Source organism: Lupinus angustifolius, chromosome LG11 (genome assembly GCF_001865875.1).
Source record: "Lupinus angustifolius cultivar Tanjil chromosome LG11, LupAngTanjil_v1.0, whole genome shotgun sequence".
In the NCBI taxonomy this organism is placed as follows: domain Eukaryota; kingdom Viridiplantae; phylum Streptophyta; class Magnoliopsida; order Fabales; family Fabaceae; genus Lupinus; species Lupinus angustifolius.
In genome coordinates, this window is record NC_032019.1 from 32,689,308 (window position 1) to 32,711,164 (window position 21,857).

Sequence of the window (21,857 nt, forward strand, 5' to 3'; positions counted from 1 at the left end):
ATGATTGGATGCTTTTGAGTTCCAAATGAGAGTACAAATTTGATTTTTGCATCTCATTTGCCTTCTCCTTTTCTCCTCTTGAATTCTAAACTAAAATTACAAACTTAATTGAAATAAATCTCCTAAGAACAAGAAGAGAGAACTTCAGAGAATTTCTAGGCAGAATGTGTAAGATGTATTGTGTGTTATTGCTCTCTTTTTTTTTGCTCGAATGGAATTCCCTGTTTATAGAAATTCTTTTGGGCCGTTGAGTTGCTGAGTTGGACCGCTCAACAGCTGACCAAACCCTTCAACATGGGTTTGGTCCCTTGACCAAGTAGCTTAGTCACCTCCTTGTGCATGACTCGAAGGCTAGTTGTGGGCTATGAGACTAGCTATTGTGAGCTACTTCTGAAAAGCCTATGGTGGGCTACTTGAGGTGAGGTCATGGATGACTTCATGGTTTGCTTGATGGTTAAGTCAAGTCTGGTAAGCACCGCCCAACGCACTTGCTTCACCGCTGAGCTGCTTGTTCAGCAACTTCTGACCGTTTTGACTGGGACGTGGCTTGGTGCTTGCTGATCTGGCCAGGAGTCTGGTTCTCCGCTTAGCAGCTTGGTTTGACCGCTGAGCAGCTTGTTCAGCAGTTGGGCTTGTGCCAAGCTCGTGTCTGACCGTGTCAAGCTATTTCTGACCGTGTCAGGCCTAGTCTGGTGCTAGGCTGAGCGGTTAAGCATGTCCGCTCAGCTGCCTGGTTGAGCAGTTTGGTCCAAGTCAGACAGGTGGCCAGGTCAGCTTAGCGGGGCTTGTTCCAAGCTCAGCTGCCTGGTTGAGCACCTTGATTTTCTTGACTTTGTTGCTTTTTGACCATGAATCTTTTCTCTTCTTTTCTTCATTTTATTTCCTACAAAATACATAAAAAGGCCATACAAACACAAATATACCAAATTGTGATATTTTATACAAAAAGTATTGTTTTAAGTTGGTTTTTCTCAATTATGCTTAAGATAAGTGCCATAAAAATGTATGATTTTTAGGTATGTTTGACACTTATCACCTGGAGCTGTAGATGGCATGTGCCGACACCACTATGCACCTACCTTTACAAGATGTAGTCTTGGAAGCTTCTTTCACCTTATCGGTCAGGAGGCTCACACCTACGGAGTCAAGCTCTCAGGCTTCGACTTCTCGGAGACAGGCCGAGGCAGGGCTGTCGACAAGACGAAGGACTTGGAATGAGGTGATGAACTCCCCACCAAACAGGAGGGCTAATGGACATATATGATTCTATAGAGGGATAAAGTATGGGAACAGGAGTCCGAAGACGACGAGTACATGAAGCTAATGGACATATATGATTCTATAGAGGTGATAGACCTCTCCTCGGATTCTGAGATAGATGAAGATCCGAGTGAGAGCTCTAGCATCCCTGCTAGTGCTGGAGCTGGTCTTTAGGAGTCATTGGCTGTTTCTTTTGCTTTTGAGTATGAAGCACTTGTGTAAGATATTTTGAGTAGTTTCATTTGGGCGACGATTAGAATTTCGTCTTGTATTTTGTGCTAACGTTTGACTCTCTTTTAATGAAGAGTTATTCAAAGATATGTTGGGTTGTTTTTATTACCATTAGGTAACGGTTATTGATTTTCCGCAATTTATATTACTTAAAGTAATGTCCCGAAAAAGAAACGAATATAAATAAAATAATTTTATATTATATTATTCAAAAAAAGTTACCATTTTTAGTACAATATTTATGGAATAATTTTCGGGACGTTACATCGACCACCATTTAGAATCGGGTAAGAAACAAGTCTTACTCGATTAAACCCGGCCAATGTTCACCCCTACACCAAACCATCATTTCTATCCCTTAAACATTGAACACCACGAGTTCCTTAAATTTTAAAATTTTAAATCCTATTAAGTTATAACCTTGATGATATTGGGAAATAACAATAAATAGCTAGTTGATAAGATGTATGTTTCATTTTATTTTTGGAGATATATCAATATTGGTTTTATTAAGCTGCTAAGTTACATGATATTAATTTTTAGAAGTAAAATAACTATTTTATTTTCTCTTTCACAACTATATTTGACTTATTAAAATAACATTGGCATATATTTCCATGCATTTAAAGGTTGAGAATGATAACATAAATGATCCATTTTGAGGAAGAAGATTGAAAAATATATACATTATTTCAACTCTGTGAATGCATTACGTGTTTGCAACCAAAATTTCCGACAAAATCAACTCAAGTATAAAGAACAATCATCCACAAATATAGTTTCTTTCTCCAAAATTATCACTCTAAATAAACTAACAATGAATGAATGTCGCCCACATTGAAGTAACCAAAATATCCTAAAATAGCGTAATGGAACTGATTAATTTATCATGATTAGTAATATATTCATTAAATCAATAAAAATAATGAAATAAACAAGTTAAAGAATGATAAAAAAGTCATTAATCATCTATATTAATGTATAATGTTGGAGTACTTTTGGTATCTACTTTTTCATATATATATATATATATATCGTAATATGGATAAAAAATAATATGACAATTATTTTTTGACATCAACAAAAGTTCCACATCATAAAGGTAAGAACTAACCTATTTTAAAGTGCCTCTAAAAATTCAATGCTCAGAATATTTTAACCAGTGTAAATATTTATTGAAAATTTTGAGACATGAACGCAACGGATGAAAATTAATGTGTCTACTCATTGTATTTTTATTAATGATCAATTACTCTTAAAAAAAGAAGTAATATTTTTTTAGTACAATATCTCTTACTCTTCTGGATGAAGAACTAATCTCTTACAAGATGTATAATATGATACTAATGAATAACAAATGATACAGTAAGTATATATAACTCTTTATACTATATTGCATAAATATTGTGTATGTACTATTAACAAGTAATGTATATATGTTACTTTTATATATTGTTACTGTATCATCTACTATCTATGTTAAGTTTAAATTTTGTGCACTGACAATGTGAATTTTTTTACATTGTCATTACATCATATACTTTTATTTGAAAGCTAATAATAGCTAACATATGAATGATAAAGATTTACTCACAGTGTAAAAACTTTACACACTTACACTGTCAGTGTATACTTATTAAATCAATTTATGTTCAAGCATTATAGTGTAATATATGTGCAACCGGTAAGTGTAAAGTTTTATACACGCTTGACTTATTGTCTACCACTAATGTTATTTATATCCAAAAGTCAATAATAATTAAAAATAATTATCGATTCATAAACAATATAAAAACTCTTACTACACATTTTTCTTCCTCTAATGATTATTCATTTTTGAAAAAAGCTAATAGAAATGAATGATATGCATAAAAATTTTCTTTAATAATTATTCATTTTTCCATTAATAATTATTATTGACTCTCAAACAAAACTAATATAAAATAATGATGAATGATAAAAAATATACATAGATTTTAAACTCAAATCTTCATGGATCCATAAATATTACACCTAAATAATATTAAGGGAGTGAAATGAATACGGAATGAAAACCAAATTAAGTATAAAAGTAAATTAAATTACATTATAACAGAACCCCTTTGCAGTTGGTTGTTGTAGCGCCGCCATCACTATCGCCGCGTTCCGTCGCCCATCCGCCAGAGACAGCTCCGGCAATCTCTTTATAAGTCAGCTTCCCTTTCTCATCCACTTTTCACTTTATCAGATTTTAAGCTGCTTAATTAAAAATCACTTTTGTGTTTCAATATTAATTCTACTATAAAAGTATAAACACTTGACCTTGTAATTTTCTGTTTTATATATATAAATAGTTTACAGTGAGCTTTGAAATTTTGAGATAATGTTATCTGTTGTTGGAATCTCAGTGTCTGTATAGAATAGTTTAAGTAAATAATGATACTGATTTCTCCTAGGGTTTAATGTTAATCACTTAATTCTCAAGCATGTAGTGTCAGTAGCCTTTTAAATTGCAATCTGCAGCCACAATTAAGGCTGCAATGTTCTAGTTTTAGTACAGCGTTGTTGCATCGGGCACATTTTCCCGAGTTTGCGGTAAATGCAAAGTAATCGTGACCATAACCACAGTTCGGAACCTTTGAGTGAGTTTTTCTGGGATTGCTAATGTTTTAGTAACTATTTCTGATCATTTCTGGATAATCTTGCAATGAGCAAACTTTGTCCTGGCCTTAAGCTTATAATCCAAGTGTGGTGTTTTTTTGTTTTGTTTTTGGGAGCAACTTGTTGAAAATTGAGCATTACAAGTTTCCATGTTCTTTTTATCTGATTGATTCTCCCTCTCATTCTCCACTCTCACTTTAGCAACTTCGACGATGTCTTCATCGCACCATTGCTGCCTTGCTATGTTGCATCAATACTTCGAAATTGCTATTGGATAGTTTAATACTTCCTAGATATTTTTTGCCTATATATCTTTCAATTGATTTATGATTCTTTTTGTTCTCAAGATATCCATATTGTTTCATATCTGTGTCTAGTATCCTCATTTGTGCTTCCTACCCCCCATGTGCTCAATTTTTAGTGAGTTTTTTTGTTCCAATTTATTTATCCCCATCTTCCATTATGTTTATATTAGATTTTTTATTGCAACCATGATTGGTTAATGTGTTTCCTCGAAACATCCTATCCGCTTGCAGAGGTAAGACTGCACATCTACTCTCCCCAGACCCTAGTACGTGGGAGCCTCATGCACTAGGCTACTATTTTTATTGGTTAATGTTTTTATGTTAATGAGGTTTGTTTTGTGTCTTAAATAAATGGGTTTGCCGTTTTCTTATTTCATTTTCTTCAATTTCAACTTGGAGGACACAATAATAGTATGTTGGAGTCAACAAGATGCAAATTGATTTCCTTCTGTAGATATTACTGGTTGAAGATCTGTAATGTATTCATATTTTTGTTGCTTCTGCAGCATTGTGGTTGTTGTAAGCATAAAGATGTCCGCTTCTCTACCACAGATGGAAGAACAAGAAGATGAGTATTCAACAATTAAAAGCATTCGTAACGGGCCAACACTGTGTGAAGAATGCAAATCTAACCCATCAAAATACAAGTGCCCCGGTTGCTCCATAGCATCATGCAGTCTTCCTTGTGTAAAATCACACAAAGCACGTACTGGATGTTCTGGCGTGAGGAACCAGACTCAATTTGTTCCACTTTCCCAGTTTGATGATAATACCCTGTTATCTGGTAGGCTACTCTTGGAATTTTGTATTTTCCTTTTGGTTTTGGCCCATTTGTTATTTTGTTTAGGTTGTTTCTTGAGAAAAAGATGCTCTTTTAATTAAGCTTGAAACTCAGCTTCTTGGAGTAGAATAGGCTGAACTCAGCTTCTCAAAAATATTTCTTCCAAACTCTTTTTTGAATAATCACTTCTTTGAGAATCCTAAATAAACGGGCCCTTTATCTAGTTGATTGCATTGCCAGAACAATTTTACTTCTTATTATCCTTCAAGTCATCCAGAAGGGTTTTTTTTTGGTTTTGTAAAGATTTTTCATGATTGCCTTTTCTTGAATGTCTTTTCAACATTTTTTACCCCTTTGGATTTTACATGTTTTTCCTTCATCCTTTTTGTCACCGTTTCTAAATTTCATAAATACTTGCATAATTCTGTAGATGAATCATTCTGATTTCGTGTTTATCTGAATCTCTGTACTGATTTTGTTCATTTTTTATTTTATACTCTAGACTATAATTTGCTGAAGGAGATGAAGAGGGTGTCTGAATCTGCTAGGAGAATGAGAACTAAATTACACATGCATACTTATTTTAAGTTACCTTATCACCTAAAGAGCCTGCGGAGTGCTGCTTGGATCAGGAGAACCAAACTAATGTTTCTCCCTAACGGAATGTCGAAAAGAGAGAAGAATCAGTCTCGATATGACCAAAGGTATTTTCTATTTTCATGACGTACTTTTCTTGTTTCAGGAGGATGGTACATATAATCAGTTTCTTCCAATTGTACTACTTCATTAATTTTTCCTTTTTTGCTTTTGAACTTTTGGTGTATATGTGATCCATAATGGTCAAAGTCGGTATGCATTGCTCGGGTTATGAAGTTTTTTTTAATCAAATTATGGTTTATCTCAATGCATTGATGATTGATGCCCGAGGTAAATACAGATTGTAATAATGTTTTATTTTAAGATTACTAAGGTGAAAACTTCTGTTTTTAAGTAAATTACATATATATTCATAAAATGCTTTCAGGAAGAAGTTCATATCTTGGACAATTGAATGGCGTTTTCACTCAACAGATGTTGTTTTACATGACCATGGGTGAGCCACTTAGCCTATGTCTTTTGTCTGGAGTAACATACAACACTTCACATTCTTATTGCATGCTTAAAATCTAGACTCTAGATAATACAATTTTGATAGTATAATATGTTCATTTATTCTTTCAGAGTCAATGAAAATACAAATTTTGGCTCAATTCTTGAGAGTCACCTCAAACCTGGTCCTTGGAATCATAAGCTAAGACAATTTTGTGAAGACCAGCTGGAGAATCTCAAGCTTTTCATTCGTAAATACCCAAAGGTGGCTTCATTTACCTTTTTATGATCTAAATGCAGGATTAGGCCGACTCGTAGACAACGTTGTCAAATCATATCAATATATAGCATTACTTTGGTTTTAACTTCGATATTGTGCTTATTAACACAGGGTCCTAAATCACCCTTCAAAGAGTTGGATATGAAAGCTCCAATCAGACAGCAATTAGCAAATGTAGACATTTTGGAGTTTCCTGTTGTTTTTGTTTTCTTGCAGTCACACAAAATCAATTTTGAAGTTATTAAGGATGCCAATCCCATGATACAAGAACCACCACATAACGATAATGAAGTTAACCAGAGCCTCGAAGGCGTATCATTTAGGGAGGAGGAGATAGAAGATGACAACGGCTCAGCCGATCCTCAGGTTTTTGATCTCATGAAGGACATGGAGGCAAGTTCATCAACTCAAATGATTACCCAAAATGAGAGTTTTGAACAAGAACCATAGTATTCACCAGGTGAACCACAAAATTGGTATCAAAGTCGACGAATGGGTTCAATTCCCAGGTAATAAGATATGGAGAGGAATTTTTGGTGATAGGGTTCAAGTGAGGTCGAGTTAAATCGAAATGTGTTTAAGAGTGAGGTCGAGTTAATTGAAATGTTAAGAAAATATGGTTGTGACCTAAATAATAACTATAGCTTTTTCGGTAGTAAGAACTGTTGTTACAACCCATCCAAAGAAAAAACGTTGTTCCGGGGCACATAAATGTGTAGGGTGGAAATATATCATATGACAGATATTGTTGTATGTTTTATTAAATCAGATAATACAAGCTAATGTAATATATTATGATTTTAAATATCATTCGGCAGGAATGTTGTATTGTATAAGTTTATATATCAAAATTCTTAGATTAAAATTTTGATTATCGAGTTTGATGTATACAGTTATATTAATCTGTTTCATTTTAACCCCACACATATACCTAAAACCGTTTTACCTCTCTTCACTATTAGAACATACCCCCTAAATTGTAGGTTCAGTCCTTGAAATTTTAAAAGTTTCCACATATTTATAGACATATCAGTATAAGTGATTTCAGAAGAAACCGTGAAAACAATGAAAGCAAATTAACCAAAACCAAAAAATGTGATTAGATTGAGTTTCACAGTCTAGTTAATTTTTTGATAAACCAGTTATAAGCGTGAGAAGTAAATTGCAAAAGTGATGAACAATTAATAATTAATTAACATTTGATATAAAACAGTATAATTCCCCCTCTATCTCATAGAGTCGTATAAGCCAAATGTAATTAGCACAAGTTTTTATAATATTTGAATAAAGAAAAATTTACATAAGAAGGATGGCACAATGCCAAACCTTGATACACCTAACAAAATTAAATCTAACTCCATCTGAAAAAATGAATCTATGGACCAAATCAAATCATTCACCATTGATTTGATTCCAATTAGTATTGTTAATATCCACTTAAATTAGGATAGTTATAAACATGTCCATTTTTTAAATAGGGTATAGAAATATCATGTTTTATCGCCTAAATATAAGTAGGGTGGACTTACAAGTTGTCCCAAATAAAATTTAAATATATACAAATGCATATAATTATTCATACAAAATAAACAATATATAATTTGCATACAAATATATTTATCATAATAAACAATCGTATAAATAGAATAATACATAGAAAATACAAACACACATATATGATACAAAATATAGGTAGTGCATAATTTGCATAAAAAACAGAAATGCATATATATAATAAGAAACTAATGGTATTTTCTTACCTTTGACTAGTATGGTGACAGACACTTTATGTCAACTGGTCCACATTTTTATTTTCTAATATTAAAGATTTAAGTTTTATTTTAGTGAATTAAAATATTTTTTTAAATGTAATTCATATTATAATTTTTATTTGGTGTACTTTATATTATATTTATTTATATTTATTTTAATTGTCAAAGTAAGGTGATGAGGTGATTAATATGTTAGTGGTGATTACATATTATAATGTTTTTTTATAGAAATTAAAAAGGGTTAAGTGTAAAATAGAAAATAGAAAATTATACTATGGTGGTGATAATTATTGACTTATTGTAGAAGAATATAAATTATACTATGATGAGTTATTATTTTGTGTTCTCCCTTTATTAAGTAGTATTTTCTCACATTTGTATACAAATTCATATATAATAAATGCAGCACACTTGTCAATGAGTGTTAGTTTAAGTAATACATATTTGATTATCTAAACAAAGTCTTGAATTTGAGTCTTGTGAATGAAAAAAATATCCGCTGAGAGAATTAGCCATACATACATACATATGAATGTTTCTGATTCGGATATGATTACCTCTAGTACGAATACGAAGATACTTCTGACAAACAAAAAAAAATGCAACACACTTTCTCAAATTTAACGAAATACATCTGCATTTATGGTCAATTCTTTCTCTCATAATGTGGATGACACAAGCTATCCATTTTGCTTATTTAATGTTTGCAAACAAATAGAACATGTTACATATCAAACATTTTTCATGTCTTGCCCTACTCAATAACTATGGGGTTATAGGTAAGCCCAAATTACCAATGATAATTCCAATGATGAAATTCAAGATAAATCCAACCCAATTATCATATTTTATTGGTCCCTAAGGTATCAAAAAACTGAACCGAACGTTGGGGACTCTTCCCAAATATTCGAATCGAATAACAGCAAAAAAGAAAGAAAGAAGTGAAATAAAAATAGTCAAAAGATAAATAAAAAATGAAAATATAAAAATATACATGACTATAAAAGAACAAAATAACAAAAACCCATAGTGGTTCCTCTTTCATTCTCCCTCCTTTGAAGCAGCGCCGCCCACACTCTCCGCCTCTCTCATCTTTACAAGTAATTTTCTCTTTTCTTCTTCCAAATTGGTTTTCTTTTTTTATATTAATTTTATATCTTTGTAATTTCTGTTCTCTCTATTATTATTATGTGCTTGGTTTACTTGTATTGTTTGAATCTTAGTGTCTGCATTGCATTGCATTGCATAACATAGGTGAAGTGAATAATGATGTTGTTCATGCGTTTTTTTTTGTTTTGGGGAATTTAATGTTAAGTGTCAAGCATGTTGTAGTGTGTGATTTTTATAGGACTTTCATTGTTTTCTGTAATTACTTATGAGAATTCCACTAATTGTGTAACTGCAATGGGCAAGTTTGTATTTTTTTAGAACTAGTTTGTGTAAGTTTTTCACAAAAAGAATATTTTTTGGTTGGTTTTTTAATGAAAAGCAGAAGCTGAAAAAACTGAATTTCAGCTTTTATGAGAAGCTGTATTTCTCATCTAAAACGAAAGAGGAGAGAGTGTAAAAAATAACTTTTTTATGTACTCAAAAGTCTAGACTGGTTCTGATTTATATAAAAGCTATACAATCAAAATCACTTTTTAGAATATTGTATATATGACGGAAAAAAATTAGAGAATCAATGATACTTTGATTAAAAAGGTGTCATTACTTTATACACATTTGAATAGACACACATACGAACATGACGATAATGAGTGACTGACCATGGAACAAGTCGGGATGAGTCATGCTTGGTCCCTACCCGACCATAAATATTGACCAGGTCTAATTTTTGAACCGAAACCCGACGCTAGATCCGATGAGACCTGACCCTGTTCGGGCCCGATCATACAGGTAGGTCGGGTCCTGCTCACCCGAGTTTGTATTACCCTTTTTCTTCTTTTTTTTGTATTTTGTTTATGTTATATTTTCTAGTGCAGCCATGATTGATTAATGTATTTTTGTTAATGAGGTTTGTTATGTGTCATGATAAATCGGTTTGCAGTTTTTGTATTTCATTTTTCAATTTAAATGCCGAGGAAGAAATAATAGTAATCTTGAAGTCAGCAAGATGCCAATTGAAATCCTTTTATACACATTAATGGTTGAATATTTGTCATGTAATCATATTTTTGCTGCTTCTTCAGCATTGTGGCCCTTGTAAGCATAAAATGCCAACTTCTCTATCACAAATGGAAGAACACACGGAGCAGGACCAGGCTAGAAGCATCCCTAAAGTCCCAACACTATGTGAAGAATGCAAATCTAACCCATCAAAATACAAGTGTCCCGGTTGCTCCATACAGTCATGCAGTCTTCCTTGTGTAAAATCCCACAAAGCGCGTACTGGATGTGCTGGCGTGAGGAACAAGACTCAATTTGTTCCTCTTTCTCAGTTTGATGACAATCTCCTGCTATCTGGTACTTCACTTTTATTTTTCATTTGGGTCTTAAGAACCTTTTTATCTAGTTGATTGCATACACAATCAGAATAGTTTTGCTTCTTAATGATAATATCCTGAGTCAATAATAGGACCAAAGTTCACAATATGGTCACTAATGTAGCAACGGAAAAGAGATGATTAAAAATCTACTGGAAAATTCAGGAATATATTTATGGCCTCTTCACCACCATTAGGTTTAGCTAAATACACTTCAACCTAGGGATAGATATTGGGTCACGCTTACAATAGCTCTAGGCCCGACAATGCATTTTAATTAAAACAGAATACTAAATTAAATAAAATAACAATTTAATTATTCTGGACACAGTCCTTCAACCAAGAGGTTTGATCTTCCTTTTAATGCGCTTGCTAGTCCCTAGGCATGCATCATTGCCCTATCCTCCAAGATGAACCTTGTCCTCAAGGTTAGGAAACCCAACTGAACCGGTTCGGATGGACCCGGATTGGCAACCCCATGTGATAGTGCAACGGTTGTAGAGTTGTCTTTAGTGAGACACAATTTTCGTGGCACACTGCACGAAATATTGGGAGGAGAGAGTGATGATTCTGAAATTTGAATGTATGGTGAGATTTGAGTGGGTTCCCAACCACTTTTTTGAATATAGGGTGGAGATGAAGGGTTATGTGGGGAAATGGGTTGGGTGCTGCCCAAGGAATTTAATTTATCAGACTGTGGTGCCAACTGGATATCCAACGGTGCAGAATGCTCTAGGCCATCCAGGGAGGAGATTGAAGTGGAACAGTTTGGGTTTCTGAATCATTGTAAGTGGGTACTTCCCCCACTTTGTTAATCATTTTTTCATTTGCCTTCTTCTCTCTACCAACTGTGGTTCTCTCAACCTCGGTTTCTTCCTTCTCCCACCATGAGTTTTCTTCTTCCTCACCCACTCTCCCTCCTTGCTCATCCTCAGTAGTTCTATGATTCTCCACCACACGAACTTGCATTTCAGTTTGCCCACCGTGTGGTTGTAGTGTTGTCACAATGGTGTGGTTTGGAGGAGGAATAGCTTTGTGATGTCCATCACTAGCTTCATCTTCGTTGTCCAACCCCAAAACAATGAAGGAAGGTGGAATAGCCACGGTTTGGTCCTTTGGGTCTCCATGGAAACGCCAGAGTAAAGAAACATGAAAGATGAGATGAACTCATGCTGACGGCGGAAGGAGCAGTTCATATGCCACTGACCCGACACTTCTTTTGATCTGGAACGAGCCAAAAAACCGGCGGCTCAATTTCTGGGACAGGCGGCGCGCCACCGTATGTTGGCGGTACGACTGTAGCTTGAGTAAAACCCATTCTCCTGGCTGAAAGGTAATGTCTCTTTTGACTCGAATCTGCCTGGGCTTTCATTCGCTGCTGTGGATGTTGTAAGTGTTGCTTAAGAGCTTGTATCATTTGTGTTCGGGTTTCAGGGTCATACGGAGTGGAACCTAGAACATAATCCGTGATGGTTGGAGGAGCACGACCATAGAGGGCCTCAAAAGGAGAGAGATGCAGTGCCGAATGATGACTGGTATTGTACCAATATTCTGCCAAGGAGAGGTGTTGATGCCATTTTGTCGGATGGGATGATGTAAAACACTGGAGATAAGTATGGAGGCATCGGTTGAGAACTTCAGTCTTGCCATCCGACTGTGGATGATAGGCCGTGCTAAAAGACAAAGTGGTACCCAGAAGCTTGAAGAGTTCCGTCCAAAATGAGCTAAGAAAAAGCTTGTCTCTATCAGAGACGATGGATTTGGGGACACCATGAAGCTTGCAAACTTCATTCAGAAATTGACGGACTAATGTCTCAGTCGTGAACCGTGTTGGCATCGCAGAGCATATTTTGTGAGGCGATCCACTATCACCCAGATTACAGTGTGGCCCTGTGACGGAGGAAGGTGAGTAATAAAATCCACTGACAACTCTTCCCAAACTTTGTCGGGAATGTTTAATGGTTGTAATAACCCTTGGTTCTTTGTCGACATATATTTGTTGTACTGGCATATAGCGCAGTAAGGGATCAGATTCTCAAGTTGCTTGGCAACACCTGGCCAGTTGAAAGAAGCAGTGAGGTGGGCCAGAGAGGGTTTCCAGCTAGAGTGACCTTCTGAGGGGGAGCCATGGAATTCATCCATGAGGGACCTGCTCCAATTTTCAATATCAGGTATAAAGATAGATTGTTTGTAAAATAATAGCCCTTGAGAGAAATAAAATTGATTGTGGTCAGGTTGAGTGGCTTCTAGTTTACTAATAACAGCTTGTCCCGCATGTGTTGTGTAGTATTGTCAGAGCTTGATAATGATCTTTGGGAAGGGAGAAGATAGAGCCGAAAAGATGGGCTGGTCAACAAAATGACACCGCCAGAGTGCATTGGCAACTCGGTTTGAGGTACCCGTTCTATACTTGATTTCATACTGGAATCCAATTAACTTTGTAGCCACTTTTGTTGCTCAAGGGTATGAAATCCCTGAGTCATGAGGTGTTTGAGGCTCTGTTGGTTTATATAGATATTGAATATTCTCTTTATGAGGTACTAACGCCACTTCTTAACAGATTCGGTGACCGCGAACATTTCGCGCACATAAGTAGATGCAAGCTGCATTCTCGGAGACATTTTCTTGCTGAAAACGGCTATGGGGTGTCCTTCTTGTGATAAGACTACTCCAATTGCAATTGCGGAAACATCAATCTCGACATCAAATATCTCGGTGAAGCCTGGCAAACGAAGAACATGAGTCATCGTCATAGCTTTTTTTAATTTGTTGAATGCTTCTTGAGCTTGTAAAGACCATGTATACTATATATGTTTCAGCAAATCGATGAGGGGAGCGACGAGAGCGGTGTGGTGTTTTACAAACTCGAGATAGAATTCGGTTAAGCCCAAAAACCCACGGAGAGCTGTGAGTGAACGTCACTCCGACGAATCTGTCATTGCTTGGATCTTTTCCAGATCCGGGTGCACTCTAGTCGCGGAAATTATGTGGTCCAAGTAACTAATAGAAGTGACTCCAAAGGTACATTTTGACAATTTAGCATAAAATTGGTTAGCAACTAATAGGTCCAAAATTAATTTCAAATGAATTACATAATCTGCCAAACTTGAACTATAAATCAGGCTATCATAAAAAAGAACTAGTACAAACCGTCTTAAATCAGGTTGTAGAAGATCGTTCATGGCTGCCTAAAAGGTGGTTGGGGCATTTGTTAGCCCAAACGACATAGCGAGAAACTCATAATATCTATCAAAAGTGCAGAAATTAGTTTTATGGGTGTCATTGGGCTTGACCCGAATTTGATAGTACCCGATCGTAAGTACACTTTAGAGAAGATTGTGGCCCTACCGAGTTAATCCAACAACTCATTAATGATTGGAATAGGAAATTTGTCCTGTACAATCATGGCATTCAAAGCCCTATAATCAACAAAAATAGCCATGTACTATATTATTTTAACCAATAAAATCGGGGAGGAAAAAGGGATATTGCTAGGGGTGATAATCTCCTCATTAAGCATGTTTTGTATCATTTTTGTCATTTCCTCCTTCTGTGAATGTGGGTAATGGTCAGGTTTTACCGAAATGAGAGCTGAGTTGGATAGCAATGGAATGTTATGGTCATGGTTTCAGACTGGGGGTAGGCCTTCTAGAGTGGGAAAATGTGGTCATAAGTGTCTAGGATTTGGCTAATTTTTGTGGGAATATTTTGGGTGGTTGGGAGGGAATTGGAACTGTTTGTTGTAGGAGCATTGGCAATTTGGGCCATGTCCATGTGGCCCGCCCGCCCGCATGTTTTGGGTAGGCATGGCTCTGTCCATCCGTCATAAAATGCCCGCCCAACATGCTCTTTTTGCCAACGGGCATTTCAAACGGGCGGGCAGGGCGACCCACGGGCATCAATGAATACTAAAATAAGAAATTTGATGGGTTAAGTATGACAAAAGTAATTCACGTTCTCACCACTCGAGTAGAATGTAGCAATTTTCCAAAATATAATATCATACCAATTAACTGTATGTTTGGTTTATATAAAACAAGATGTTATGTTTTGTTTCGAATCACACTGTCACACTATGCATCCATGTAATATCAAGTATGATAACATGAATATTGCAATGTTTCCATAGTGAAATAAAAAATAAGAGACAATATATAATATCTTGCAATGTTCCATGTACTATATTATTTTTAGTTTTTTTTAAATTTAGGGCAACCCGCAAGCCCGCTCTGCCCAAGGTTAAGTTGGACATGGCATGATATTTCATGCTCTATTTAAAATCGAGCATGCCAATGCCCGCCCTAATTTTGATGGGCATTGTGTGGACATGGGCAGGACGAACAAAGCGACCCTAATTGCCAATGCTAGTTGTAGGGGAAGGAAAATAATAGTGTGTAAGGATGCCACAACATCCATGTGGACAAGTCGGGTAAGTTGATGGTCAGAGAAAGGTCTGGATTTGTAGTGGAATCACCTTTGAGGGTGATGGTATTGGCCTCGAGTGTTTGCAACCACTCTATGCCTGGAACCACACTAGCTCCTTTGATAGGCAACAAATAGAATGGAATGTGGAACATTTGGTTCTGCAACATAATAGGGGTGTCAAGGCACAACCCCGAACAATAAATGTGGGCACCATTTCCAACCATTACCGAAAATTTGGGTGTGGGCGACACTGCCAATTGTAAATAATAAGCCAAACATGGTTGAATCACATTATAAGAGCTTCCTGTGTCAACCAAAACAGTGACTGTATGGCCTGAGATGCTGCCTTGGAAACGTAACGTCCTTTGGGATAGTTGTCCCTGTAAGGCCTATTATGAGAACTGAAAATGGATGAGTTCCTCATAAGTAAGCAGAGACTCCTCCTCAACAGGGGAGTTTGGGACTAGATCAACATCATGGTCCAGAGGAAAATCATCTAGTAGGAGCACTAAGTACTATGTCTTTAGGCATTTATGACCTGCGAAATATTTCTCATCACAGTTATAACAAAGACCCTGGGATCTGCGCTCTTGTATTTGAGCTGTAGTAAGGCGATGAATGAGAATATTTGTTTGGGTAGTGGGGTTAGTGTTTGCGGTTGGGTTTATTGGAAATGGACGAGGCTGTTGCGGATGTGTGGTCGGGGCTGTGGGACGAAATTGTCGCACAAAAAGGTTTCTAAAGTCTCTTATCTTAGATTCAACCAATTTGGCTAAGCCCAATGCTTCAGCAATGTTAGTGGGTCGTAGAATAGTCAGCTCTCTTCTAATTTCTGGTATTAAGTCAGATAGAAAACAATTTAAAATTACCTCAGGAGAAAGACCCCAAATTCGGTTAGAAATCTTCTCAAATTGCTGTTGGTATTCTGCCACTGAACTAGTTTGACAAAGCTTGAATAACGCTACTTTGTGATTTTCATAGCATGATGGCCCAAAACGAATCTCCAAAGATCTGGTAAAACTGTCCCAATCACTAATATTTGCATTTAAAAATACCCACTTGAACTAACTTAATGCTTCACTCTTCATATAAAATGAATAAGATGCATACGTTGATCCGGAGGAACCTGATATAGCTGAAAAAACTGTTCGGCCTGGAACAACCAGTCTAGAGGCTCAGATCCATCAAATGTGCTTAATTGCAATTTTGGGGGACATGGCTGTTGGTTTTGTGTGAAGGTACGGATGTTGGTTGGTCTTGCATAAGTGGGATGAGGGAAAAAACGGTGGAACAGGGGAGGGCGTGAAAAAATGGGGGTGCTGGTGGGGGTTGAGGTGAGTGAGGTGGAAGGTTTGGGTTAGGGTTTGAGTGGGTCATATGAGAGGAAGATGGTAAGTTGTTTGAGTCAGGGGGTTGAGGAGGGACAAATGGAATACTTGAAAGCTTTTCTGTGATGGATCTGCAGGGTTTCAACAATGGTTTCATGTCTTGCATCTTGCTGATCTTTGTTCTCTTGTAGCTTTTCTGCAAAAAATTGCAGAAGAGATTCATCTATATCCTTGTCGGAGTTTTTAATAGACATGATTCAAGAATGAAAACACCAATAATAAGACCCAAGTTCACAAGAGGGTTTGATCTTCTAATGGGCCTGCTAGTCCCTAGGCCTGCATCAGTCCATCAGTAGGGCCCTTTTTCTTTTTTTGAGTTCTCACAGATTTCATAATTACATTTTCTTGACTTAATTTTCAATATTTGTTGTTGAGTTTTTATTTTTTCACCCTTTTGGATTTTACATGTTTCTTATTCAGCATGATTATTGCTATTGTTTCTGAATTTTCATAATTGTGTACAAGTGTACAACTATAATTATATTAGTTCTGTTCTGACCAAAAAAATAATAAAAAATAATTATATAGTCTTGTAGATGAATCATTCTAAGTTAACCTATATCTTTAACTTTGTACTGATTTTGTTTAATTTTTACTTTCTCCATATAGATTATAATTTGTTGGAGGAGACAAAGAGAGTGGCTGAATCTTCCCGGAGAATGAGAACTAAACTGGGCATGTATGAATACTTTAAGTTACCTCATCACCTTAAAAACCTACAAAGGGCTGCGTCGAGCCGGAGAACGAAACTACTGTTTCTTCCTAAGGGAATGTCAAAAAGAGAGAAGAATCGATCTCAATATGATAATAGGTATTTTCTATTTTTATGACTATGGTTTCGTAATGCTTTTGATGGTAGATGGAAATACATATTATAAGAATGTTTCATTTTATGACTGCTAAGGTGTTTTTGTTAAGTTTATTATTACAAATATGTTGTTTATACAATGCTTTCAGGAAGAAGTTCATATCTTGGACAATTGAATGGCGCTTTCACTCAACTGATATTGTTTTACATGAACACGGGTGAGCCAATTAGCTTTATGTCATTTTCTGGAATAAGATACAGAACTTCTCATTCTTATTGCATGCTTAGAGGATAGAGTTTTGAGACTATAGTATGCTCATTTCTTTCAGAGTCAATGAAAATACAAACTTTTGCTCCATTCTAGAGAAGCACCTCAAACCTGGTCCTTGGAATCATAAGCTAAGGCAATTTTGTGAAGAACAGTTCGATAATCTCAAGCTTTTCATTCGTAAATACCCGAAGGTAGCTATATTTGCCATATTGCGGATCACATTGATTTGTCACATTAAGATATGACTTAATTTTAGTTATAACTTCTATCTTGTTCATGTTAACACAGGGTCCTAAATCACCCTTCAAAGAGTTGGATATGAAAGCTCCAATCAGACAGCAATTAGCAAATGTTAACATTTTGGAGTTTCCTGTTGTTTTTGTTTTCTTGCCGTCTCATAGAATCGATTTTGAAGTTATTAAGGATGCAAATCCCACGACACCAAGAGCACTGCAGAAAGATATCGAAGGTAAAGAATGCATCGAAGGTGTATCATTTAGGGAGGAGGAGATAGAAGATGACAACAACTCAGCTGATCCTCGGGTTTTTGATCTCATGAAGCACCCGGAGTCCAGTTCATCACCTCAAATGCCTATCCAAAATAGAAATTTGGAGCAAGCACCAAATAAGCCTCTACTTGAAGGACAAAAAGTGGGTAATCTTTCTCTTCCTTCGCTGGAAACCGATGAATTAAAGTTCTCTGAAGATTTGCCATTTGACTTTGATGATGAATCTATTATGGAAGTCTTTGACCTTATGAATGAAATGGACCCTGATGACTACTTCAATTTTGATTTTGACTTTGCCAAGAAAACAGAAGATGAAATAGATTTAATCGGTAGTGGCGGATTATCCTCTGTGCCAGAGGAGGATTTAGAGGAAGGGGAGATCGCAGAATAATTGGTAGCTTAGTTCACATCTGTTGAAGAATTTGAGAGAACATTCTCAACTTGAATCATATTATATGTTTGAGATCCATTACTTCCTAGAATATAGGTTTGGAGCTAGTTTCCAGTTTTGTGGACATGATGGAAAAGCTCTTATTTTCTTTTATATGGAGCATAGAGATTTCAAGTTGCTAGGTTTTTGTGATAATCAATAGCACAAGAAATGACTACGTTTTCATCTTCAATCCAATTCATTGAATTTTTGTCCATGCTTCTTAATAGTTCATCATGTATGTGCTAAATTACTCCCTTAAATCCTGCATGTATAGACAAAGTTGCTGTTCTTTGTAAGGCTGCTTTGTTGTCTTGTGGCTTGGTCATAGTAGGTTCAAATCATAGAAACGGTCTCTCTACTTGGGAGAGTAAGACTATATATTTATCCTCCTTAGACTTCATTAGGGTGGGAGCGTTGTGACCGGACCATCCTTTTTGAATTTGAATACTTGGCATATTGAAACTTCGAAATAATTGTTATGCAAGTCTTCTTCGCATGGTGCATGCACAAGCTTGATGATTCACCTATAGGGTGTTAGGTTTGATAGGAGATAATTATAAGGGAGAAGTAAAAAAACATCATTTTATGTAAGTATACTTTGATGAGTTTTAAATCATCTTTGCTCCAAATCTTTCATGTTCACTAACATCTATCACTGTTCTTCATTGTTAAGAAGCATGCATGCATGTGTATTAACTTGATTGAGATGGTTAAGTTTTTTTTGGCTGATAAGTTGCAAGTGTCCTAAATTTTAAGGGAGGATCTCTTCTGTTCCAAAAGAGTGTACCACTCCATGTGCCACTGCTTTTGATTGGTCAGAAAAATACTTAATCATTAAAATTTTAATTTAAATACATTTTTTTAATCAATCATAATTAGTATTTAGTAGTACACTGAGTGATAAACCATCTGTGATAGAATTGTGCTCCCAAATTCTAAAACATGTATTTTTCCCACAATGTTGTGTAATGTTTATAGGGATCATCTGAAGCGGGAACACTTTGTTAACTTCAAATGTGAAATAAAGACTATTTTGTATTTTTATGTTATTTGAATAGTCAAAATTGCTATTTGACTCGAACCTATTCTAAAAAAGTCGAGGCATTTCGAATTGTTTGTTGACACGGACAAAGTCAAGGAAAACCTCTGAAATTATTTCAATATTGGACCTTGGACATATCATAGTTTCGAATCGAATCTCTTTAGAAAGAAGATCTTTTGTCTCATAGTAGCCTGCTCCAGTTCCCTTACGAAACTTTCGTTATTGGGTTAGCCATACACTTCACATGTTTCTAGCGATTCACATGGCATTATCAAATGATACAAGTCTTGGATAAGAATCTACAACGCACTAGAACGCCCTTGTTGACGATCCTTTACTCCGACAGCATCTAGGGTTCCTCGAACAATGTGATATCTCACACCGGGTAAATCCTTAACCCTCCCCCCTCTTACTAAGACTACAGAATGTTCTTGTAAATTATGACCAATACCGGGTATATAAGCAGTGATTTCAAATCCAGAGGTTAAGCGTACTCTGGCAACTTTACGTAAGGCAGAGTTTGGTTTTTTGGGGGTGATAGTGGAAAAGTTGACAGATAAGTCACCCTTACTGCCACTCTACAGAACCGTACATGAGATTTTCACTTCATACGGCTCCTCATTCAATTCTTTCGAAGTCATCCTTATTTTACCAATTGAGGAGGATATTTCCAATATTTTAATTTTATGGTTTCCAAGTCACAAACGGTATTCCAAACTCACATTTTTAAAGTGATCATTTAATTATTAAATGATTTTTAATCTTGACCATCCATGATCGAAATTTACTCTCTACCTTATTAGAGTCTTCACTATATCTCTACTAACAAATGAGAAAGCAAACATATTCAAACATTTTAGTTGTACAAAATAAAAAGAAAAATATTTGAATCTTTGACTTTTTAAAGTGAAAATAATTTAATACTCTAAACATACTTAAAGTCATTATAGATATCAAATTTATCTAAGTGTATATTTGAAACAAAATCTTCTATACATTTTGTACTTCATTTGCAACATGATCTATTTTGTAGATTTGAGAGATTTGAAATCATCTTTAATACCGGAGAGTATAGTATTAACATAAGAGGGAAATGAAGTGTTTGATATTTTTCAACCTATTCTATTCAAACATAATTTAAAATATGAGCTATTAAAAATTTATTTATGTCACTTATTGCAATCTCCAACTAATACAGAGTAGTATCTACATTTGATTTGAGCAGTAAAGTTTTTTTTAGTACTATCAAAGGTAAAGGTAAAAAACTAATTCCCTTCGAGTGCATGAGTGTCTATTTTTCAACAAAAAAACAGCTTAAGATTGAACAATACTTTTATAGTGAGTATTGTTAAATGTGTAGATTCAACAATATTGTTATGAGAATCAACAATACTTTCTATAGCAAGTGTTATAAAAAATGGAGATTTGACATATTCAACATCACTTATTTAACAAAACTTTGTTGAATGAAGAACAATCAATAAGACTTGCTAGAAAAAGTGTTGTTCAATGTAGCACAACCAACAATGCTTGCTTTCAAAAATGATGTTGAACACCACTTTCTACGGAGTTTAACGTTCGAAAGCACTATTCAAGCTCAAATTTAGGGGATGTTATTTTCCAATTCTAGCATAGTGTAGAAAACAACTAAAAATAATATTTTGTAACAACAATAAATTTTAAAATAGAGAAACATCTAGCATGTTTTTTTAAATAATTAATGTATATAATTGATCTTCATATTTTGACTTTTGAGTGTTTATTTTAATTAAGAGCAAATTACACTGACGCTCCCTGACTTTTAGCGAAATTACACTAATCACCTCTCAATTTTCTACACCCACATATACCCCTAATTTTTAAACTTTTATTACACGGACCACCCATGCATGAGAAATAGGTGCAATCTTTTAAATAAAAAATGTGATAAATGTAATTAAGTTAAACAAAACATGATATATTGTGGAGACAAGTCCAAATACTATATGAGTCGATACCTCTTTATTATTTTTGGTTCTTTACGATATAGTATAAGAGCAATTTAAACAATACCGCTTTCGAATTGTTGATGCATTTTGTAATAAAAAATAATAGAGATACATTGATTTATATATTATTTTGATTTTTCATCATAGTA

At 35.3% G+C, this 21,857-nt stretch overlaps 1 protein-coding gene across 6 annotated transcripts; it reads left to right on the forward strand.

Moving 5' to 3' along the window:
* Positions 3,544-18,890, forward strand: LOC109361031 (box C/D snoRNA protein 1). 6 transcript variants are annotated; one of them, XM_019606324.1, is made up of 8 exons: positions 9,401-9,458; positions 9,613-9,617; positions 10,551-10,557; positions 10,594-10,824; positions 17,267-17,468; positions 17,615-17,683; positions 17,795-17,927; positions 18,025-18,890. In XM_019606324.1, the coding sequence occupies exons 4-8, from the start codon at positions 10,596-10,598 to the stop codon at positions 18,634-18,636; spliced, it is 1,245 nt and encodes a 414-aa protein (XP_019461869.1). In that variant the 5' UTR covers positions 9,401-9,458; positions 9,613-9,617; positions 10,551-10,557; positions 10,594-10,595; the 3' UTR covers positions 18,637-18,890. The 6 variants fall into 6 exon arrangements, with proteins under 6 accessions (XP_019461864.1, XP_019461865.1, XP_019461863.1 ...); XM_019606319.1 differs by lacking the exons at positions 9,401-9,458; positions 9,613-9,617; positions 10,551-10,557; ... (1 more) ...; positions 17,267-17,468; positions 17,615-17,683 and adding exons at positions 3,544-3,680; positions 4,621-4,669; positions 4,943-5,220; positions 5,720-5,921; positions 6,242-6,310; XM_019606320.1 differs by lacking the exons at positions 9,401-9,458; positions 9,613-9,617; positions 10,551-10,557 and adding exons at positions 3,544-3,680; positions 4,943-5,039 and having other exon boundaries at positions 10,644-10,824.

Bases quoted from the DNA above. Each gene is read 5' to 3' on its own strand.
- LOC109361031 (XM_019606319.1), top strand. From the start codon at position 4,968: ATGTCCGCTTCTCTACCACAGATGGAAGAACAAGAAGATGAGTATTCA. The intron at 6,311-17,794 runs GTGAGCCACTTA...CATTTCTTTCAG, and splicing joins GTTGTTTTACATGACCATGG to AGTCAATGAAAATACAAACT. The intron at 17,928-18,024 runs GTAGCTATATTT...ATGTTAACACAG, and splicing joins TCATTCGTAAATACCCGAAG to GGTCCTAAATCACCCTTCAA.